The sequence below is a fragment of the Anas platyrhynchos genome, chromosome 5 (assembly GCF_047663525.1).
Source record: "Anas platyrhynchos isolate ZD024472 breed Pekin duck chromosome 5, IASCAAS_PekinDuck_T2T, whole genome shotgun sequence".
NCBI lineage: Eukaryota > Metazoa > Chordata > Aves > Anseriformes > Anatidae > Anas > Anas platyrhynchos.
In genome coordinates, this window is record NC_092591.1 from 27,257,308 (window position 1) to 27,279,431 (window position 22,124).

The following is a 22,124-nucleotide window of genomic DNA, read 5'->3' on the forward strand; positions in this document are numbered from 1 at the left end:
CAATATATTTACCTATTTATTTACAATTCTGGCTCTTACCAGGTTTCTCAGGTGTCTCTACCCTAACCCTTTATTTTCCAGGGTGTGAACCAGCACAAATATCTTTTCAATGCCTCTAATTTTTAAACTTCTGAGCAAGAAGCCAACTCTGTAAATCTGTTTTTATTTAACATGCAAGTACCCCCCACACACTAAAAAACAAACAAACAAACAAACAAAAAAAACAAAACACAAAAACATACAACCACTAACAAACAAAATAAACAAACAAAAAAAAATCTGTTATAGTTAAGAAGTTAAAAAGACTCGTTACAAGCCCATGGAATTTTTCCCTTGGCTCTCTCATAGAAAAGTAGACTGTCAAAGCAGATTGATATTATCAAGATGGATCATCTCCCAGGACCACTAGGTTTAATGGGTTGCACAACAAAGACATAATCATTACTTCCATTACTTCCAGTAGACTTTAGGGCAAGCTGAGCAAAGGTTTTACTTTCTGCTTTGAGAACAACGTGGGAAGTTTTGTGAATATCTGCAAAGGAATCATTCAGCAGATAAAGTTTAACTGAGTAGCAGATTTTATAGGTCAGACACACTGAAATCTGTTTCTACTACCTGACAGTCTAGGGTATTATAATGTTGTTGTTCCAAAAACGTACAGAATTTGCATTATGAACTCCTGTTAATATTTGTAAGTTCAGCTTGGAACTACTAGATAATTATCCGTGGTAGTGATCAAAGAAAGAAAACACCTTGAATAATCAGTGTATAATCAGTGCAAATGGAATGAATTTATGTGAGCCATGACAAGCTGCTTCAAATCAGGATTCTAGCTAGATGGATGTACATAAATAGCATATCCATTATCTATTGGATTAAGTGTTTTACAAATTGTAAAATTGTAAGAGATAAAGCAGGATAAAATTGGACTGGGGTCCTGGGAGCTGAAAAACTCTGTGAAAAAACACGGCTGTCAAGCCTCTTTTAGCCAAATTTTGAGAACAGTCTTTGTCAAACTGACTACGTAGCACTCAGCTGGGCAACACTTCATTTACTGATGTGTATATGCTTCCTCCCCTCAACTCTTCCCTTAGAAAAACAAGACTGTTTTGAAGACAATTCTCTGTCATTGGGAATCTCTGAGTCAAGAGCGGACATTGGTCTAAATGATTTGCCTTAAATCAAATGTAAATTGGTAATTTACATGAAAAAAATACAGGATAAAAAGCGCATGAGAGTGTAGTCTGATTAAAGACGTCACCTGCTTCAACAAAAATGATCACAATGATCTCTGATTGCTTTAAATCTTTGAGTCTTGAAATGTATTAGGAGTAGCTTTGAATATCATTGAAAGAACATGCAACTCACATGCTTCAGGTTTACTTCTGCGCAGTTCCACTGAGCTATGCTGAGCTACTTTGAAAGTACACCAGCATGGGAGACTTGAGTTTCCTGGAGTCTTGAATTCAATCCAAAAACTGTAAGAAAAGAAAGCGCTCCCCACCTGTTTGCATGAATGATTCAGAGTGAACAAATGAGCATACAAAGGAGTTCCAAAACTGCAGGATCCACACCATAAAAGCAAACTTACTCTTCCTGTTTCTCTTCGTGTTGGACAGAAAAAAGAATATGAAGATGGATAGCTTTCTGGATTGTGATTGTTTCAGAAGGCTTAAGAACTCATTGTCTACTATGAAACATACAGCAATATTTTCTTATTTTATTTTTTTCCTGGGGGTTGTAGGAGACTAACTTATTTTTTCTCACTCATAGAGACAGAAAAAATGACTCCTCATTTTCTCTATCAAAAATGTTATTGCATTGATAAAGCTAATAATGGAAGACAACCCTTTGTGTCAATATTAATCTGAGATAAAATTTATAAAAGAATCTAATTCACTTTCAATTTCAAAAAAAAAGTCAGCCTCTTACTGAAGTCATTTCCATGAATTCCTAATAAATTCCACTGTAGACAAGCTTTCTTCAGAACTCTGACACACACTGCATAAAAACCATAAGGTTGTCAGTTGTCATATTGTCAGTTAAGATCAGTATTTGATTCATTATTACATGTCTTATTCGCTCTAATACAGCATTTTAAATTTGCAGTATCCAGAAAGATTTCCAGAAGCATAATAGTAACATTACTGTTTTATTAAGATGGGAAAGGATAATAGCATTGAGCTTAGTTTGAGTCAACAATCAAAAAATTGCTTCCACATAATTACTTTAAATTAGTCAGCAACAGAGCTCAGTGTTTTCACCATTAAGCAGCATTTACTATTATTTCAGTCATAAAATTGAAACATATAAATACTATATTGCAGTGAAGTTAAATATATTCTAACACAAATTACAGTTGTTCTATCGTATACCATATTGTAAGAAGAAGGAAAAAAAAAATACTGAGGGCACATGAACAACTGATAGAGGGATGTTTCCCTAAAGCTAGCTATGGGGCAATATAAACAAGAGATAAATGTGCTTTGTTGTATCATACAAAAAGAATCATAGCTCCTCTGTTCTGTACCTGTATAATGGCTCCACTCCACAAGCATGTATCAGAACGAACTACACACGGTCTTAAGATAACAATATAGGACAAAAGTATCAGGAAGATAAAATAGACAAAAAAAAAAATCCACATATTTCACTGTACCACAATGGCTACTGTATCAACAGATAGATGAGATATGGAAGAAAATCAAATGTTTGAGAACCTGGAGTATAAAATGAAAAGACAAATCTATCCTCTAGAAATTTTTCCATGAAATTTGTCTTATGAAAACTAGGTGAATTTGGCACTGTCCAGGGAATCTAGAAATATTGTTATTTTGATTTCTAGGATGACTATAAATAATTTGTAATTCACTCTTAATTTCCTAATCAGCAGCTCACCAAGCTCTTCACCTCTGAAGTCTATGTGGGTTTTCTCAGTTCACTTTATTACCAATAATACAGACTCTGTCTTCATTCAGTAAGAAATACTTCTAGCATCCAAAGGAGCTGCAGAGTTTGAAGATATACTCCGCCAAAACTAGACAATAGTTATAGTAATTACAACCAGCTTACGCCATCATACTCCTGTGAAGACTGCTTGACAGTTGAGCTGCCATTGATTAAGTTTGCCTGATTATGAGAATAGAAAAGAGCATAATCATCTACTCATCCACAATTTTTGCAGGCATTTCAGGTCACAGGAAGCAATTTCACTTGGTGCTGTTCTGTTTTGCAAAAGATTAGTATGGAACACTACTTTCAGTCACCTGCAGCAACCAATCAAAGCAGGTAAGTATTTTCATAGTTTTCTGAACAATAAAACCAAAAAAATGACTATAAAAAAGGTCAGCAGACAATTCATCCACTGATGTATTTAATGTTCAATGCTGTACAAGTCTAGCTGCTCAAGTTTGACAGCATTTTTGTTTTATATCATACTTTGACATTCCAAAACGATAAGCATGCTGACAGCTTGCCTTAGCAAAACATGCACACCAATTAGTCACCTCCGTGATGCGTATTTTGCAAATGTATCAAAAAACCACAGTCTGTGATAAGTTACAACACAGAGCCCAGAGACATAAGGATTTCTCAAGAGAAGTTTTCCTTAATTTACTCAGACTCACTGAGAAAGTATTGCCTACATGAATAATGGCTGCAGGCTATCTGAAGCCATACTGTGCCATCTTTGTGTGTACGTGGTATTACACAACCTCCAATTACATGATCAGATCCCGCTGTTCTCTGCGGGGTTTCTATTTCACTTGATGCACAGCACGCACCTGGTGCAGGGAGCGTGAACCCGGATTCAAGGATGGATGAGAGCATGTTGTGAGCGTGACTGTTGTCCACAGACCGGTCTCTCATTGCCTGGAAATGTTGGCTGTTGAGGAATAAACATGGCATACAGATGTCGCCACATAGATTGACTCACTTTCTGGTATACTGCAAAGATGGCATAGGGCAAGACACTCAGATATTTCTCACACCCCCAAGAAAAAAATTAAAGTGAAGCCAACAAAATAAGCCAAACAAGCCTACAAATACACTGCTAGCTCAATATTGTTGCTGATGATCCAGTGACAAATGGTGACAAATTCAGTCTCACTTTCTGAGACTTTGCTAACATCCTGCTGCCAAAATAACCTACTAGGGAGTAAAAGAAAGGAGGAATTGTTATGAGAGTAAGCATCTCACAGAACATATGAAATCTGAACACTTCAAAGGAAGTGGGAAACCTTAGTATTTGGGGAAGCAGTTGTATAATTCTATGTATCCACATGGATTGTGCATATGTAGGTATATAGAGTGGTAATGACATATATATCTATATATCCACTTCCTACATAGTCTGTTCTTTCTAACATTAGAAATATATCTGAGTGTCATTAAGCAGAATGATGTCCACCAAAGCATTCCAATGTGTAGACTTTTTTGAGGTTGTGTATCACTATTGTCCCCTTGTGGGTATAGTGCTACTCAGTTCAGTACTCCATTTCACCAACTTACTTTTGTACTCGTTATTCCATTTATTTCTCTTGAAATAGTCATGCTATTTATTTCTCTATTTCTATTGAGTGTGCATTAACAATTGCTTCTACAGATTGATTTTTGACTTTTTGGACACAACGTTGCTTCATAACAGAGTTCAGCTTTCAGCAGGCTTTTAGCAGTTCTGCTACAAGCACATCACCCTGCTTAGATGTATCAGCTCAGAGCCCAAGCATGATGCTGAAGTATCAGTGTCTCAGAGAAAGGCAAATTCTTTTAGCCACAACTTCATATCACTATTTTGTATTATAAATTTATCTTGGCTCGTGTTAGCAGAAGGATGTCTGCAACATGCACCACTGCACAATGTAAATATGTCCTCAAATATGTGTGTGTACATGCATATTTTAATTTATCAATAGCAAACATCACTATGCACAGTTGTAGTGTCTGTGTTTACAAGCTATAAAGAGGATTAAGTGTTTATCCTCTTTATACACAGAGATATCCTGGATACATTCAGGTGACATGGCAACCTTACTCTGGCATCTGCATTCATACTCCCCATGGTGCAGGATACATGCTATTTTTTTTTTTTTCTATAGAATTTTCTCAGTGCATTGCAGGATTTTTCTGGTGAAGAAGTAAGCTTAAGTACATAAGGAAAATATTGTCTGTAAGATTTCCTGCTTTGTTTCTTTGTTGCAGAACTTGAAGTAATGCTGAAAAGAGAAAGGACAACATCATCAAGCTGTTTGAATACATGAACTTAATTTGTGACACTGGCTAAAAGATTTGTATCAAATTATAATCACAATTTTTAACTGTGCATTCTTCATTTTCTGGATTATCAGCTGAATGAGCTGACTGATCAGGATAAAATGCTGAATGTGTAGAAGTACTGAGCACTCACTTCAACTGTGCACCCAAACTTAGTAGTACAGTCAGCCAGAATTTAGATGCATTTCTTCATTTGCCATAATTTTGGTAATAATTTGCGAAGCAATCAGTTGCTACAGTGATAGCACTACAGAATCCTATTTGAGGAAACGAGTTATTCTGTTAGCAGAGAAGGGTGTGAATAGAAACCAGTAAACAAGATTTGGTCCTGTACTACATAAGTATAAACAAAGTACAGCATTGCTGATCATTAACCAGGAAGTGACAACTACAGAGATTCAACTGTGTGAGGGTTTTCTGGAAAAGTCATTTGCCATTACATAATGCACATTTTATCATGAAAATTAAGATTGGATCACAATTCACTTGCCCATCAGGGAACTGTACAAGCAATCTAAATTATGGCATTTTCTGATTTTGAACAAGTGATTTTGCAATCTCAGACCATGGCTACACAAGCCTCAAAGAACAATCTAAAGAGTGTCTTGGATCCTCTACCTTCCATGCTGTTGGACAGCTGGTAGGCAACACAAAAAATGCCTGCAAACAACCTACAGATAGATTTCCTGAGAGATTTCCTGAGGTATCCAAATAGCTTGATACCATAATAACAAGTGCTAAATAACAGGCCTAACAGAATTCCTCAAGAATTTCCACAACTATTGTAAAAGACAATTGTTAAACTGCATTCTTGGCATCTTCATGAAAAACCTGCCATAAAAGTCTGAACATGAACTTTCAACAGCATTGTGGGTTCAAGGAACAAGCCAGGCCAATAAATGCAGCTTGGTTTTAAAATAGAAGCCCACAAAAGGAACTAAGTGCTTTGTCTCTGCAGAAAAGAAATAACATATTTTTTTGGTCTTCGCCTGTTTTAAAAAAGCATTTCTGCATTTCATCACAACTATACTGAAAGCAAGAAACGCAAGTGCTAAGCTGTTTGCTGTGGAGGAGAATAGAATGGAATGGGGATCATCAGGTCCAAAAGCCTGACCACTTCAGGGCTAACCAAAAGTTAAAGCATCTCATTGAGGATGTTGTCCAAATGCTTCTTGAACACCAACAAGCATGGGGCATCAATAATCTCGCTAGGAAGCCTGTTCCAGTGTTTAGCCACCCTCTCAGTCAATAAATTTTACCTAATATCCAGTCTGAAGGTCCCAAGCTCCTGAAAGACATCTCTTTACCTCTTTTCTCCACTGTGGGAGAGGAAGGAAGGCAAGGCAAATTTAGTGAAAGCGAAAACTAGGAGAGCGTGTATGTCAAGAAAAGGAAGATAAAATATATTGGAAGAAGAAGAAAAGAGGAAGGGAAGAAAGCAAAGCAGCATCAACTGCAGGTAGAGCTGATGTGAAGAGACAGTTTTCAGAAGCAGCCAGTCACTAAAAGGGTTATTCTATATGCAAAAATCCTGGGACAACCTGAAATTTGGCACTGGACTTACAGAGAAGGTGTAAAGGAAGGCTGGGGCTAAAACAATACTGTTCAACCTCTGAATGTTTTATTGCAGGAAAAACACCTCTACCAGTTACCAACAAGGTTACTCTGTGAACTTGTGGTAATGTCACATTACTGTGCTAATACTAACACTATTGTCCACTTGACAGTCACATCAGTCATGGCATTTCAGATCTTTCACAAGAAAAGTTTTGTTACTATAAGAGCATGGGTATATTTGAAATACGATACTTAAAAATGCTTTTTACCAACCTTAAATAGGAGGAATTTCCTAATAGAGAACTGTAAGATTTTCTGTGGCTGAATTTCTTCCCAAAGGAAATCTGGTAAATAAAATGAGAGATATTCACTGTGTTTTACTTTCTTGTTATGCTGGTGTAAACTAGGGTCTTAAGTTGTAGCTAGACAGCTGTCAATGCCTGATTTCACTTGTTCCACTTTGCTTGGGTTCTTCTAATTGACACTGCAACCTTTGAAATGGACAGATAATATAAATAGAAACCAAAATAGAAACTATTCATATTATGCATTATCTATTTTACAATAAAGCACAGAGGCTGCAGTGAATATCAGAGCATTATGTGCTTGGTCCTTTAGAATGTACACACCCAAAGACAGCAACAGTTCTGAAAAGTTTGCAATGTTATATAGGAGAACTACTCATGTTAATGAAATGGGGTTTCAAATTTCAGTTATTAACATCCAATTTTCAACCCAATGAGTTTTATCTAAGCATTTGGAAGCAAATGAATGGATCAGTGACACCATATTTTACTAAGATCTAGCAAAAGACACAAAAGAATTTTATCCCTATTGTAGTCTTTAACTATAGCTTTACTTTAGATAGACCGTATCATATCGTACTATAAAATATCTACTGCAACTGTTCGAAATGCAGTTCATCATCATATAATTAAGAGAATAAGACCTGAAAAGTTAATGTACAACTTTTGAGTAGAAACTGATCGGTAGCCTTACATTCCCTTGGATATTTTCTGATTAAAGCTTGTGTTTGAATCTGAGCAGATTAAAAAATCAGGGACAGTTGGAATCCTTCTTCAGCTGAATGCAAAGCCTCATGCCCCAGCACTGATTCTGGAGCAAGAACTCAACCTCAGTGCTGGGCTAATGGCCAGACAGAAAAGAGTCCAGCAGACAGACCATTGTTGATGATCTCTTGCATTTTAGAGCTAGCACAGAGGAAGTACCACAGTTTCTATCAATCACAAATGATTTCGTCCTACTCTCTAAAATGAAGTTATTCCTACTTTAGGTATTTCAGCCTTCATATGTGTTATCAAAGGCAAAGAAATTAAGTAAATAAAAGCTCTTCTTCCAGTCTGACCCTGTATTTATAGAAAATTGCTGTCTCCTTTTCTTCAACTCATTGGACTAAGGCTCCTGTAGTTCCCTTAAACTGATGAGATTTGAACTGTATAAGTGGACAAAAAGGTTCATGGAAATGTGGCTCAACAGCCAGGCTCAAAGTGTTGTGATCAGTGGCACAAAATCTACCAGATGACACAGCATTCTAGTTTTATAATAAAAGAGCATTAATTTAGATTAGATATTAGCAAGAAATCCCTTACAATCCTGCATCTAACTATGAGTCAATCATTCCATCTGTTAGAATAAAAATGGAGATACTAATTTAAATCATTAGTGCACCCCAAAGCTAGACAAATTTGCTAGGAAATTTTATTTGCATTCAATAGAGAGGATGTATGAAAATAAGATATGATGGTCTCATTTATTCTTTCAAAGAATCAGATTCAGAAATCTTAAGTAAGATGCATGAGGAACATCATTACTGTGGAATGTTTGATCATAAAGGATTAAAAAGGATGCATCTGAAAGTGCAAGCAACTCTTCTACTGAAATGTTCAGCTGAATACTGCAGATGTAGAGTAGGGATATGATCCTGTGAAAAAGAAAGAGAAGATGTCATTATCAGAATATTTCATCTTTTCTGATAAAAAACAATAACATGCATCAATAAATTATCCTTAGCTATTAACACTTCTGCTTATGCAGTTCACTGTACACAGATTTGATCATAAACAAGTATACAAATTTGGACATGTTACCCCAAACCAATTAAAAAAATTATCTTCCATGTTGCCTGTGTAGGTCTCTTGAGTGAATGGAGATGAAATAAAACTTAAAAAGGAAGAATTTCTATCAATAATTTGTAATACTACAAAATTAAATTATCATAAATATTTGGAAATTATTTTCACAAGACTCATATATTCTGATATATTTCATGGTCATTTCTGAAAAGACCCAAATAAGGTAATGAATTAACTTGGCAAAAGGATTAATCAATGAAGTAACCATTTAGGAGTGTAAGAATAATATGATCCATGACATATAAGAGATTTGAGACTTTCAACAAAAAAATGCAGACATACGGAACCACTTTTGATGGTGCCTTAAAGGTCAAAGGAATAAAATTTAAGCGTAAATTTGTTTCAGCCTAATTTATGATGGCCATACAAAGGGAATCATCAGCAGTGAGCAACCTGGGACCTTTGAGAGGTCATGGTACTTCCCTGACTGTGCAGGAAATGTTAACTTGTGTATTTGAAACCACAGCATAGCAACTGTTGATATGAATTGATTTTTCAGTGGTAAGCAATGTAATGATTCATAAAGCATATTTTCCTCTCACTAGCATGAAGTTGCATTACTTCATCAGAATCACTTAATAAACTTACGTGTTACCCAGCTGAGTTTACCTTACCTCTTTCATCATGACTTTACCTGAGCACCAGTTACCTCTGTTAACATTTTTCATTTTTAGCTCTTCATCTTGGTACCTTGATACTAAACAAAATGGTAACATTTACCTTAATTTTGCACTGCATATATTTCTTTACATATAACTATCCTGTAGTCACCTTCTTTTCCTCATTCAGATAATACTAAGGTTAATTCTACATTGATTTATATGTCAGTAAAGTTGTCAGAGGTATGCACGACTGAAAGCGGACAATTTTTTTCCTCAATGTTTCCAATTTTATTTAGTTATTTTCAGAAAAATCATAGAAAATCGAGTTCAAAGGAATCTAAAATGGCCATTTAGTCCATTCCCCTGCCTCAGGGCACTATCAGCTACACTTACACCATCCTCAGGCAGGTGTCTGTCTAACCTGTTCTTGAAAACCACCAGTGATGGAAATTCAACAGTATTCTCAGGCAACCTATATAAGTACTTCACCATACCCGTAAAAAGATTTTTTTTGTCCTCATTGTCTAACCTAAAAGATTTTCCTGGTTTTACATCTAATTACATCTTGTCCTGTTCTCAGTGAATATGGAAATTATCTTAGTACTTACTGCCTTGCAGGAACTTTCAATTCATCCTTCTTCTGAAAGACTGTTTCTATACAGCCCAGGGTAATACACTTTAAATGTTTAATTCATTATAGCAACATATATTTAAATTAATGTTTCAATAAAACATCATTCAAAAAACATCATTCACTCTCATTGCTCAAGATAATGAACATTCCAAAGGACATTCCTGTAAATTAAAAGTATATACATATATATATAAATATATATATTAATTGTAGATAGAATCAATTTTAGTCGAAGCCATGTTTACTCAGAAGGGAAACTGCTGATCTAGCACTAAAATTGCACATATGAAAAGAAAGGAACCTTTAAGGAAGGGTCCATATTACCTTAGACGGCCTTTGATCTTTTCCATTTTCACAGGCAAAGTAGCTTCATACACAGATGCAAACTCATTAAAAATCTATGTCAGATGGAGCTTCCTTGTTTTTTTGTGTGTTTGGTGTTGTTTTTTGTTTCTTTGTTTTTTTTTTTTTTTTTCTGTTTTTATTGTTGTTGTTGTTGTTTTTGTTGTTGTTGTTTGTTTTCTTTTTTTTTGTTTTTGAGAAGTTGCTATCTTTAACTATAAGGAGGAAACTAAAAACATGTGAAGCCATTCATTCCAAGGTCCCACTCACAAGTTACTCAAAAGTCCCTTAAATTATATTTATCACATAATATTAACAATTTTGGAGGACTAATTCTGAGCAAAAATTCTTCCTGCTCACCTCTTGACATTTCATCTTAAGGACTTGTAGAAAGAAGACTCCTCCTAGAGTGCAAATACCTTAGGAAAGTCAGAGCATCCTCTATTTACCTGTACACCTGCAAAGGAAAAGTAAAACATCTGAAGCCCCACCTTTTAAGAACCTTGTGAAACAATCTGGGAACTGAGCCAAAACTTGCTCTCTCGCTATATAAAACTCAGGAGCAGACAGGTATTTTCTCAGAGGCAGGTTGTTCGGTAGTTTCTACCGGACTTCCAGAAGATGGGCACAGGTAGTGGGACGCGAATACCACTATGGATATCAATACTAGCACTTGCCTTTACACAGATCAAAGGTAGGAGGATTTATTTGCTTGGCATTTTTACAGTTTCAAAGAATTTATTGCCTGCGTCAGAGTTTGAAACCTTTTTTCTTGGCTTTGTGGAGCTACTGAACCTTTTACCTTTATGCAAGATTTTATTTTCTGTTACAAATACTTTCTTTCCTAAGAAGAGGAAAATAATTATCTTCAAACTTCATAACGTACTTGATATTCTTAATGTATTTTCTACATTTGAAATCAGGCATAATTCTTATTTCTACCACTGTGCCTCAAGATTGGCATTTAGTTTTTGATGTCCACATTTGAAAGTACAGCATGTGTAAAAGCACAAGCCAAAAGGGGCAAAAATACATTTAAGAATGAACAAACCAGTGGAGTCAGCATTATTAAAGATTTTTTTGTTTAATTTTATCAGCTCATGATACACTACGTATTTTGCCTGAAAAACGTTGGACATTAGATTTAAAAAGTTAATTTGTCCTCGCACATGAGATTCTACAAAAGATTAGAGCACAGGCATGTTTATTGAGGGAGTGAAAATAAATGGATCTGCTTTAAGCATTATAAAAGGACACTTAATTCTCACAGATGGGTAGAAAGGTTTTTTTACTCATATTCCTCCTGTTAATTTCCCTTAAGGTTTAAGGTGACAGAAACATTAGTTTTTAGTGTGTTTTAGTGTTTTTTTTTGTTTGTTTGTTTGTTTTTTTTTAGTGTGTTTTGATCTCAGATGCGGATCCAATTGAGTTATTTTTTCCTACTTCCAGCTAATTCTACACTAACTTATGGTAAAAACTAGTGCTAAGATCAGTTCATCAGAAGGCTAGCTGTAGCATTATCATACCATGCAATGAAACGGTAATGGAATGGGAATCTGGGATGAATGTGGCACCAGGCATAGTGTTGAAGCCATACCATGCATGAAAAAAGAAGCAAAAAACTCTCTGAGAATAGATACAAGAGGAGGGGAACTCAGAATGGTTCACATCTCCAGAAGGGGCACAATGTGTCCTTCCAATGCCAGCTGCAGATGTCCAGTTGGTGCAAGAAGAAAGGGATTTATGGAGCTCCCTGCAGCTCTAATTTCAGCACTAGCTCCTCTAGCGGTGCTACCCATGGACTGCCCTGTTGTGGGATGCAGCAGACAGTCAGCCTGCCATCTGGGTTTTCTCCAGCTGGCATGGCCTCCCCTGCAACCTGCCCTGTATCTGATGAACTCTCAACAAGCCGTGCATTAAAAGTCCTCCTTGGCCCTGCAGATTTTGTGTGTATTCCTATTATGAAGCTGAAGTGGAATGGACAAAGAATGATTTCACCACTGGAAACACAAGTTCTGCTTTGGGGCAAAATCAGGAGTGTATCTATTGGAAAGGCCCATTTCTTTCTGTGTGACTTTTGGGTTTATTTTTCTTCTGCTGTTTATTATAAATAGTGCATGAAACCATAAAATATAGAGTAACTTTGGCTTTGCATAAGAGACGACAAAGATCACTCTTATAGTTAAAAAAAGGGGTTCTTCTGTCTGAAAAGTATATAAGAGCATCCAGGGGCTATTATGACAAAAACAGAATAAGGATCTGCTGAAATTCTCACTGACACACTTTTAATGGCTTCCTTTCAATAATTTATTAGCCTACTGAAAAAACAAATAGCTCAAGGAATGGTATGTGGCCATCATGGTTGCATGTAGTACAAGTTCTGATATAAGTCTGACCTTCATGAACATAGCTTTGCCAATTTTTCATATACTGACTTTGCAAGTTTAAACAAATATAATGGAAAAAATGATGAAGAAACTCATACAAATTAAACATTTACATTTTACTCTTCTACTTCCCTTTATACAGTTCAAGTCCAGGGCGAAGAACAACAATCACAATCAAACTATGATTCTCTATCCTTCCTGCAGAGAAAAAACAGTAAGTAATTTTATTCTGAGATATTTCTAATATTTTGCCCTAAATTAAACTGATAAAGAATATTCCTAGAACATCCATTCCTTTTACAAATATATATATTTATATATATATAGAGAGAGAGAGAGACAGAGAGAGAGAGAGAAAACCTGTGTACGATATATCCAAGTCCCAGTGAGAAATTCCTCTGAGATCTGTCCCAGTAGATCTGGTCTACTGATGTGATACAGTTATCTAATCTTTAACTTTATGAAAGGTACATACCATCTATCTAAAAGTGTATTTTCAGAAGGGCGTGTGTATACATACATATCATCAAGATACCTTATAGTAGGTAATAAAACATACATTTTTTATTCTTTGTAAATATGACCACATAACTCACAAGTGAGAATAACAGAACTGTAACTACCTTAAACATTAGAATGATTAAGCACTAAATAATCATGTATAAAAAACAGTTTTATGACACATACTGTAACACACTAACAGTACACAGCAAAATAAGGGTGGAAGGATAAAACGCCTACTGGTATATTACTGATGAAAGGCTGAAATAATTAATCATTTAGACTGCACTGCAAACTGCAATTTGTGAAGTCACTAGCTGGCAATTAAAACAGTGGTACACCCAAACTGGAAGTATACCTCTAATTATTTAATAAGTGTGCATTTAATTATTGGAATAGATTGTAAAGTAAGGTAGTATGTATGTTTACAATTCAAATTCTTACATCAAGACTTAACCAAATTGTCTTCCTAAAACATGTATTTGTCTTAGTGATATGTTTTGATCTAAATGGAGAAGTCAATGGTTAATAATCCACAGTCTACAGTTTGGAAGTTATTGAATGATATTTTGATACTTTCAATTTTGATTCTTTCAAAGGAGAAAACTGTAGCAAGTCCTCAAACTCTCATGTAAAGAAAATGCATAACAGGTTTTCTAAGTATTCTCTCTGCTTCATAGCTGGATCTCAAGAGAAAACATTGGATTTGGACATAGAAAATTTAGGGCTGTAACTTACAAATAGAAGTCTTTCCATGAGGAGTACATGACTAAAGTTTTGCAAACTTTAAATGGCATTTTCTAAAAAAAATCTGCTTGCAGTTGGTTGTGCAAAGTTGCATGACTCAGCACAGAGAAAGATACAAGCTTCAGGGAAAAAAAAAAAAAAAGGGAAAAAAAAAAAAGCTGTGGTTTCTTATCCTCTAAGATTCTTCTGTAACTTTCTAAGTATACTGAGAGGCAGAGGTTCAGACAAAGACATTAGCATTTTCCCCACCTCTATTACAACACAGCAGTCGAAGGATTAGATTGCAGCTCTTGAGTTCAGATGCAGGGCCTGCATCAGGTGGGAGTCTTGAACAAATAATGGAAAAAAGAACTACAGCCAAAGAGGTCTTTGGGATTTGGCTCTTAGTGGAAAGACACATGGAAAGACAGAACACAAAGCGCTGTTTAAAATACATCTATAAATCCTTGTGGAAATTCTTCCTAGGGAGTAACTAGTACTAGGAAATATTAATCACTAAAGAAACTAAGCAACCTCTAGCCATATTTTAGGACTTCTTATGAGATTAAACTTGATCGTTTTTCTCCTCATAGGTCTTTCACTGGGTACTAAATCCCATGGATTGACAATCATTCCACCTCTTCAAAACACACTGAACGTAAAGGGTAAGTTCAACAAATGTCATGGCTCAGATATATATTTGTTGATCAAACAGGCAGAAAGAATATGGAGTGAACTGAACAGATTGGTAAATTGTGTAAGATCATTTAGCCTCATAGAATATAAAATGAACAAGAAAAGTAGTCAGTTCATCAAATAATGATAATCTATATGTGGCTTGATGCTCAGCTTGTATATTGTTAATATGATGAGGCTGAAAAAAAAAACAGCACATATGTAATACTTGGATAAATCATGCACACTATTTCCAGTAAAGAAAGGGAAACGATAATGTGCTCAAAATATTGGTGAGATACCTTATCTTGGCAACCTAAGAGGAGGGTATCTATGGCAAATTGCAGAAAATTCTTATGGCTCATTTTGAATCCACAGCTGGCAACCCCTCTCACAATGGCCGTGTGTGCAGCACATGGGGTAACTTCCACTTCAAGAACTTCGACGGGGACATCTTTTATTTCCCTGGGGTCTGCAATTACATCTTTGCATCCAACTGCAAATCTTCCTATGAGGATTTCAACATCCAGATTAGGCGTACAATGGTGGAAAATGCTACCATGATCACCCACGTCATCATGAAGCTGGAAGGAGCAGTGGTTGAACTGACCCGCACATCCGTCCTGGTCAATGGCCAACAGTATGTTCATATCTTCTGCTATGAACTGAAATTGCCATGACTGCCCTTGTTCTCAGAAGGCTCTTTGAGCAAGCATCCCTTTCTTTCATCTCATCTCTTATTGCTCCCACGCAGCTGTAGGACTCATGTCCTTCCTGAGGCCCCAGCAAAAATAAGAGGGTCTGACAGTGAGCTGTCATTTCTACAGATTATTCTTGTGTTCATTTTATTCAGATGATCTGTAACCCAGATGCTGTCCCCCTCTAGTATAAACATATATATATAAATATATATACAATCAAATGTATAAGTTGGATTTAGTCAAAGTGTTAGGCTTTTACACCCTTTAAGTTTCTACTTTCCATTAACTTCACATGAACAGGAGCCCTGCAATGAATTTCTGACTGTTCTTGTCCTTGCTCTGAAGACTGTGCAGTTAAGCACACTGCAACTGTAGCTTGCACCTGGGCTCATTTTAAACAAGCTAGTCTGGGAACTTCCTATCTATGTAGTAATGATAGCATTGATTTTGGCAAAGGGTGTGAAACTTGTCCAAAAGTTTGGGTAAATATTTGGACAGCTATGCCACAATGATATATGTATTACAGCAGCTATATATGGCAAGCTAGTAGAAAGGCTATCTGGAGTACATCTTTGTGAATGGCACTCATGCCACAGAAAGCACGAAGAGTATCTCTTTATTATCAAGAGCTTTAAGGAATAAATAGTAATATCATGAAGCATAATGCCTGCAAAACAGAACTTCCCAGAACGTTTTTGAACAATATAACTGAAGACATGCCAACATTTCACCTACAAAAACACAACTAACAGAAATAGCCAAAAGGAACAACAGGGAAAGCAAGGCTGATCAATTTGTACACAAAGAAGCAATCAAAACAGCTAAAATGTTACAAATGTGTATTGTTTGCATTTAGTTATTGCACTGACTAATTTTCTCATCTTTGCATGTTGAAGCTTCTCAAAGAGAGCAAGAAGGGGTATCAATGTGGATATTCTGTCCCTACCCCCACTGAATTATAGTGATCTTTCCCCAGGGTTCAGATGCCCTACAACCATATGGGAGTCTTGGTAGAGAGAAGCAACAGCTATCTGAAAGTTTCTGCCAAGTTAGGACTGACCTTCCTTTGGAATGAAGAGGATGCCCTCCTGGTAAGAAAACATCCAAACCATGGCAGTTAGGTAGTATTTTGAAAGTAGTCCATTGACATCTTTGTAATCTTAATCAGTCATGCAGACATTAGTTACTTAGGCTTCTGTACTAATTTTTAGTGTACTGGGCTATATTCCAGTCTTCTCCTAGTTTTCCTTTATTATTTTTTTCCCAATGAGTTCTGTTCAGAGTCAATATAGCCCCATATTATAATGTCCCCACATCACAATGGACTAATCCCAGATTCCAGACCTGGCAATGCTCACAATGCTCACAAATGTTCACAGTCCCAGTGCTAGACTAAGACTAAGCTTTTCTTGGATGTTTTTGACCTTACCAATGGTGCCTACCACATCTCACAGCCTGCACAGCACACATATGTCAACTTTTGTGTACATAAGAAATATTGGTGTAGGCTGGGTTTCTAACCAGCAGGGCTGACGTTGCTGTGAACCTAAACTTGCTTTCCTCATTTATTTTAGGTGGAACTGGATAAGAAATATGCCAATCAAACTTGTGGACTGTGTGGGGACTTCAATGGAATTCCAACCAATAATGAGTTTATTTCACAGAGTAAGTAATAAAAAGCATTATTAAGTATTGGCACTTTGTTTTTCTTTGTTTTAGCCTTATACAGTCACAGAGGTTGTGGGTTGTATTAACTGCAAAACCAGGGATACTTTTTTCGGTATATATTTTTATGATGTCACTTGTAATACTTAAGTAACAGAGTCAGGGCTTTCCGTTGCATTAGGCTGTTTCCATCACTGTTGCATCTTTTAAAACCAGCCACATGTTAACTTCCTTCTTTTTTCAGTAGTTAGTCTCCTGTCCTTGATATACCTGTTTCATCTCCTTTTGCCTTTGCGTATCTGCTTTTAATGGGTAGTGTCACAGAAGAAAATACCTCCATGTAGAAGCCAATAAATAAGTAAATATTATTCTAATACTTTAACGTTTTTGTACAGATACAAAACTGACTGCTGTTCAGTTTGGGAATAGGCAGAAGATAGATGGACCCACAGAGCAGTGCGATGACCCTATTCCTCCTGCTGTTCTGAAGAACTGCTCAAGTGAATTTGTAAGAATCTCTCTTTCAGAATTCATTTTTCCAGTTCAGCATATATTATCCCTTTCTCTCTTTGGAGAATATCTGTCAGGATAGGAAAAACTACAGCATGAATATAACCCAGCCATGGGTCTGGAAGGAAAATGTTTCCAAAATGGGTTTTTCAATTCTTTGCTAAAGTGAAGGCGAAAAAATTATATGAGTTCACATCTGATTATGGTTACTGCTGGACAGGTTTTTGGACCAGAAGGACCTTTGGCTTGTTTTGTTACATGCCTTAAATGAAATTATCATTTTCACATTTTCTTAACACAGTTGTTTTATTTTCACTGTTTTCCCTTCCAGGCTTCTATCTGTAAGACAGTATTAACCAGTGAAGCATTCACAAGCTGTAATGTACTTGTGGATGTTCAGGACTACATTGAAACTTGCATACAAGACTTATGCCACTGTGATACCTCTATGGCTGACTTCTGCATGTGCAACACCTTTGCTGAATACTCACGGCAGTGTGCTCATGCTGGTGGACAGCCTCTGAACTGGAGAACCTCAGAATTGTGCCGTAAGTATCTCTGGAAGAGACTTTCAGTTATGTTCCCTATTTATATCTAGTAAACTTCAAATACGTGATTTTTTTTTTTTTCCTGAAGAAGACAGCCATTTAAAAGTGGATGTAATTTTCAAGAAATCAGCTTTATTCTGAGCATATTCAAGAATGTTGGGATATTGCATTACTGAAGGTTTTCAGTATATTTCAGAAGATCTAAAATCTTGCACCTTCCACTTGGTTGCTCTCCATTGTATCTTGATGGAAAACATCCTAGATAGTAAATACTGTTTTATCAACATTTCAAAGGAAAAGCCAGCATTATAACTCTTTCTACTTTCAGCCAAATCATGTCCCTTCAACATGCAACATCAGGAATGTGGCTCCCCCTGCTCTGATACCTGCAGCAACCCTGAAAGATCTGCACTTTGTGAAGATCATTGTACAGATGGTTGCGTCTGTCCTCCAGGTAAGTTACTTTATACTCTTTTCTCATAGTCACAACCATCGAAACTTTCCTACTCTATCATTCTTGCCATATCTTGTTGTTATTTTCATAGCATCATAGTAATAACTATGCTTCTTCCTTGACACACATGCACTATTTATATCCAGGTTAACACCCTTTTGAACATGTGCCTGACACACGTATGTAATGACTGAACTGGGTATAAGAGACTTCACTGTTATTGATAACATGAAGATTCCTGTTCTCAGCATCCATACTCAGTTAACAGAAAGTGTGTAACATTTAATTGCATTCTGCCCTGGTGTTAGCAAAGCTGTGTCTGGTTCCCCACATTACCACACCTTTCCATGTCCAGTGCTGTGTATCTAAACAACAAGGAGCGGAGAGATGACCAGGCAGTTTATAAAATCTGGTGTTTCACAGACTTACATCTGAGAACTGAGTATCAATACAAGATGAATGATACAAATATGTTTTCTTTGTGCACACTTATTTCTGTGGCTGAGAATTGTTGCTGTTGTGAGTGACAGTAAGGTATGATCTTACCGCATTGCAAATCTTTTGCCCATCTTCCATGTTGTCTCACAGAATTCACCATCACTTGTTTATATAATATCATTGACTCCTCTTGGATAATCCTCTGCCTTGGGCATATATACATGTACTATGAAAATATGTCCCCAGGCAGTCTTACAAAAAGTTCATCTATTCCACTTTGCTATCTAGTATTTTTAATCCTAATTGCAATCTAATGAAGCTCATAACAAAAAGGTATTTCCCTAGAAGTCCCTTATGATCACCCGAAGATTTTAGATAGGCTTTAATGGACTATAGTTCCTTCAATCCCTACATAGCTGGCATCCTTCCTTAAAATAAGGAAGTGGCTTTCAATTTTCCATGTAACACAGGAGAAATGCAAAATGCTTTAAAGCATCTGACAGATATGTGTACAAAAGTAGGTTCTGTAGCGCACAGAATGAGTAACAGACAATTTCTTTCCCTAGGAATGGTATTTGATGACATTAATGGTGCTGGCTGTATTCCCCGTAAGGAATGTCACTGCACCTATGAAGGTGAAACTTATGCTCCTGGTACCTCCTTCTCATCTAAATGCAGATCATGGTAAAATATTCCTTTTCTTCTATTTCTTTTTTAGGTGCATTACCTGGACATTTTGGAGACAGGGAAAAATGATTAACTGCTGCTTTAAAATATACAAAGAAGTACTTATGAACTGAACTTCTTTGATTATATTTTTTGGAAGATTTTTATGTCCATGTTTTCTCCTCACAAATAGAAACAAAAATTTAAGTTTAGATATAAGTGCTCCAGTTTCAGGAAGAATGACCTAAAGGAGACAATCAAATTCACATATTGGAGACTGAAAAGCCATACAGAAATGTGAATTGCTGTGTTACATCCTTTGCTGCCCTACAGTGTAACACTGGGGCACTTGTGTAAATACTGGAGTCGAGGGCTATGATATTCAGGAACATGCTGCATCGTGCATACTAGGAGATCATGTTTGAGAGGCATGTTTGGCAGATATTATGTATATTTTTTCAATTTCATTATTATTACTGAAGTCTTATTACATATGTATATGCAAATGCACCTATCTATATGTCGATGAATGCAAAAACCAGAAACGTATTACTTTTCAAGAAATATATAACACATTTGAAGGTAAAATCATTCTCTTGGAGATGAGGGGCAATCTTTCATATGCATCAGAATGGATGCCAGATTCAAAAGGACTGAATTTTGTCCAGAGACTGGAAATCAAACGCATTATATAAAAATATCATCAATATAAATGTGCCTTTTTGATACTTTTTCTGAGATTTCAAAGAAATGTAGCTTCTTTGTAAGCACTCTTTTCCTTCAAGAGGAAAATTAAGGCATCAGCTCCCCTTATTGTCACTTATTTCATTTGTACTTGCACTACCCAAGGTTACAGAATGCCTTCTTAATTTCAGTACCTGTGCTGAAGGTGAATGGGCTTGCGTTACCCAGTCGTGTCCTGGAACATGCAGTATTGAAGGAGGTTCCCACATCTCAACATTTGATGAAAAATATTATTCCTTCTTTGGAGACTGTAGCTATGTCCTAACCAAGGTAAAAAATCAGTCACATTCTTTGCTAAAGCAATATGCTAAAGGAAAACGCTTTTATTAAATATACTTGATTTAAACTACTAGTAATCATGTCAATTTCCTGAAATTTAAATGAACAACATGGAGCCTTAAATAGATTCCAGTAGGCTTTCTGTTAGTTTTATATTAAATAAATATATTATACTATTCTCGTGTACTTTGATCAATGCTTAAGAATTGCACTGAGTTCCATGTTCAGGTTCCATGAAACAATGCTTCCCATTAATTCTTATATGTAATATTCCCTGTCTGGTGCTCTGTAACTATTTCCTTCTGAAAAATGCTCAGGAGATATTTCATTAAGATGATCAACCTTCCAAACAGTCTTTCCCAGTAAAAATATAAGACTTTTGAATTTAAAAGCAAAAGTTAAGAAATCATACATGTATCCTAAAGCATCAAAAACTGATTAAAAAAAATAAATAAATTTACTAGACTTCTAAGATTAGTAGGGACTGAATTCTAAATAGGTATGTCTAAAGTAATGACTACAAATTGCAAATTTCAGAATGCTATGTATATTTGCTGTTGATTTGTATTGGGTGAGCAATGTTAAAAAAAATATCTCATAAAGGCTTCATATTAAATAAAACCCGTTCTCAAAGAGTTCAGGCTAAACATTACCAGGAAAGAGAATCATAAAAACTCAGAAATGAACTAGGATAAGGTAATTTAGATATAAACTAGATTAAATGTATGATGATTTTCAATGAGAATCACAAGCTGGATCAGCAATGGGTGCATACTTTTCGAGGTACAGAAAAACCTTAAACCTGGACTGAAAAGATTTAAAAGCCCACAATTTTAACATTAAATTTCTACACAGCTGTAATTCTGCATTTCTGCTGTCCTCAATTTAGTCTTGTTAATGTCAAGAAAATGATAAGACAAGTTCAGATCCATAGCCTTCTTTCTGTTTCCCTGTAATGTTTTGTTCATTAGGCACACTTTGAATATAGCTCACAGAACTCAGTCTGTAAAAAATCAGAATCAAGAGAAAAAATGCAGTTTGCCTTTATTTGGTAGCTCAATGAATGGTGATCTTGGCTCAATTTTCTCCTGTGAGAGGATATTTAAATGCATGTTTCCTACTTGTTAAAAGAATGTCCAAATGGGCAGGCTTTTTGATAATCTATTCAGTGCAGAAAAGATTGGAAGCAATTTTTTTCCTTTCCCAGGTAAACACCATAACCAATGAGGACGAAAGGCATACTTGCTTCTTCTCTATCAGATTAAACTAGT

General features: G+C 36.0%; 1 protein-coding gene across 1 annotated transcript in view; it reads left to right on the top strand.

The window, feature by feature from the left end:
• The first annotated feature begins 10,447 nt into the window (after nt 1-10,447).
• Nucleotides 10,448-22,124, top strand: part of MUC5AC (mucin 5AC, oligomeric mucus/gel-forming) — a 51,132-nt gene continuing 39,455 nt past the window's right edge. Inside the window, exons 1-11 of the mRNA XM_072038384.1 lie at nt 10,448-11,253; nt 13,089-13,160; nt 14,767-14,838; nt 15,227-15,488; nt 16,526-16,640; nt 17,124-17,214; nt 17,610-17,722; nt 18,056-18,272; nt 18,601-18,726; nt 19,731-19,848; nt 20,706-20,844. Of these exons, the coding sequence (XP_071894485.1) occupies nt 11,181-11,253; nt 13,089-13,160; nt 14,767-14,838; nt 15,227-15,488; nt 16,526-16,640; nt 17,124-17,214; nt 17,610-17,722; nt 18,056-18,272; nt 18,601-18,726; nt 19,731-19,848; nt 20,706-20,844 (1,398 nt within the window). The 5' untranslated portion in view covers nt 10,448-11,180. The remainder of the gene's footprint in view (nt 11,254-13,088; nt 13,161-14,766; nt 14,839-15,226; nt 15,489-16,525; nt 16,641-17,123; nt 17,215-17,609; nt 17,723-18,055; nt 18,273-18,600; nt 18,727-19,730; nt 19,849-20,705; nt 20,845-22,124) is intronic.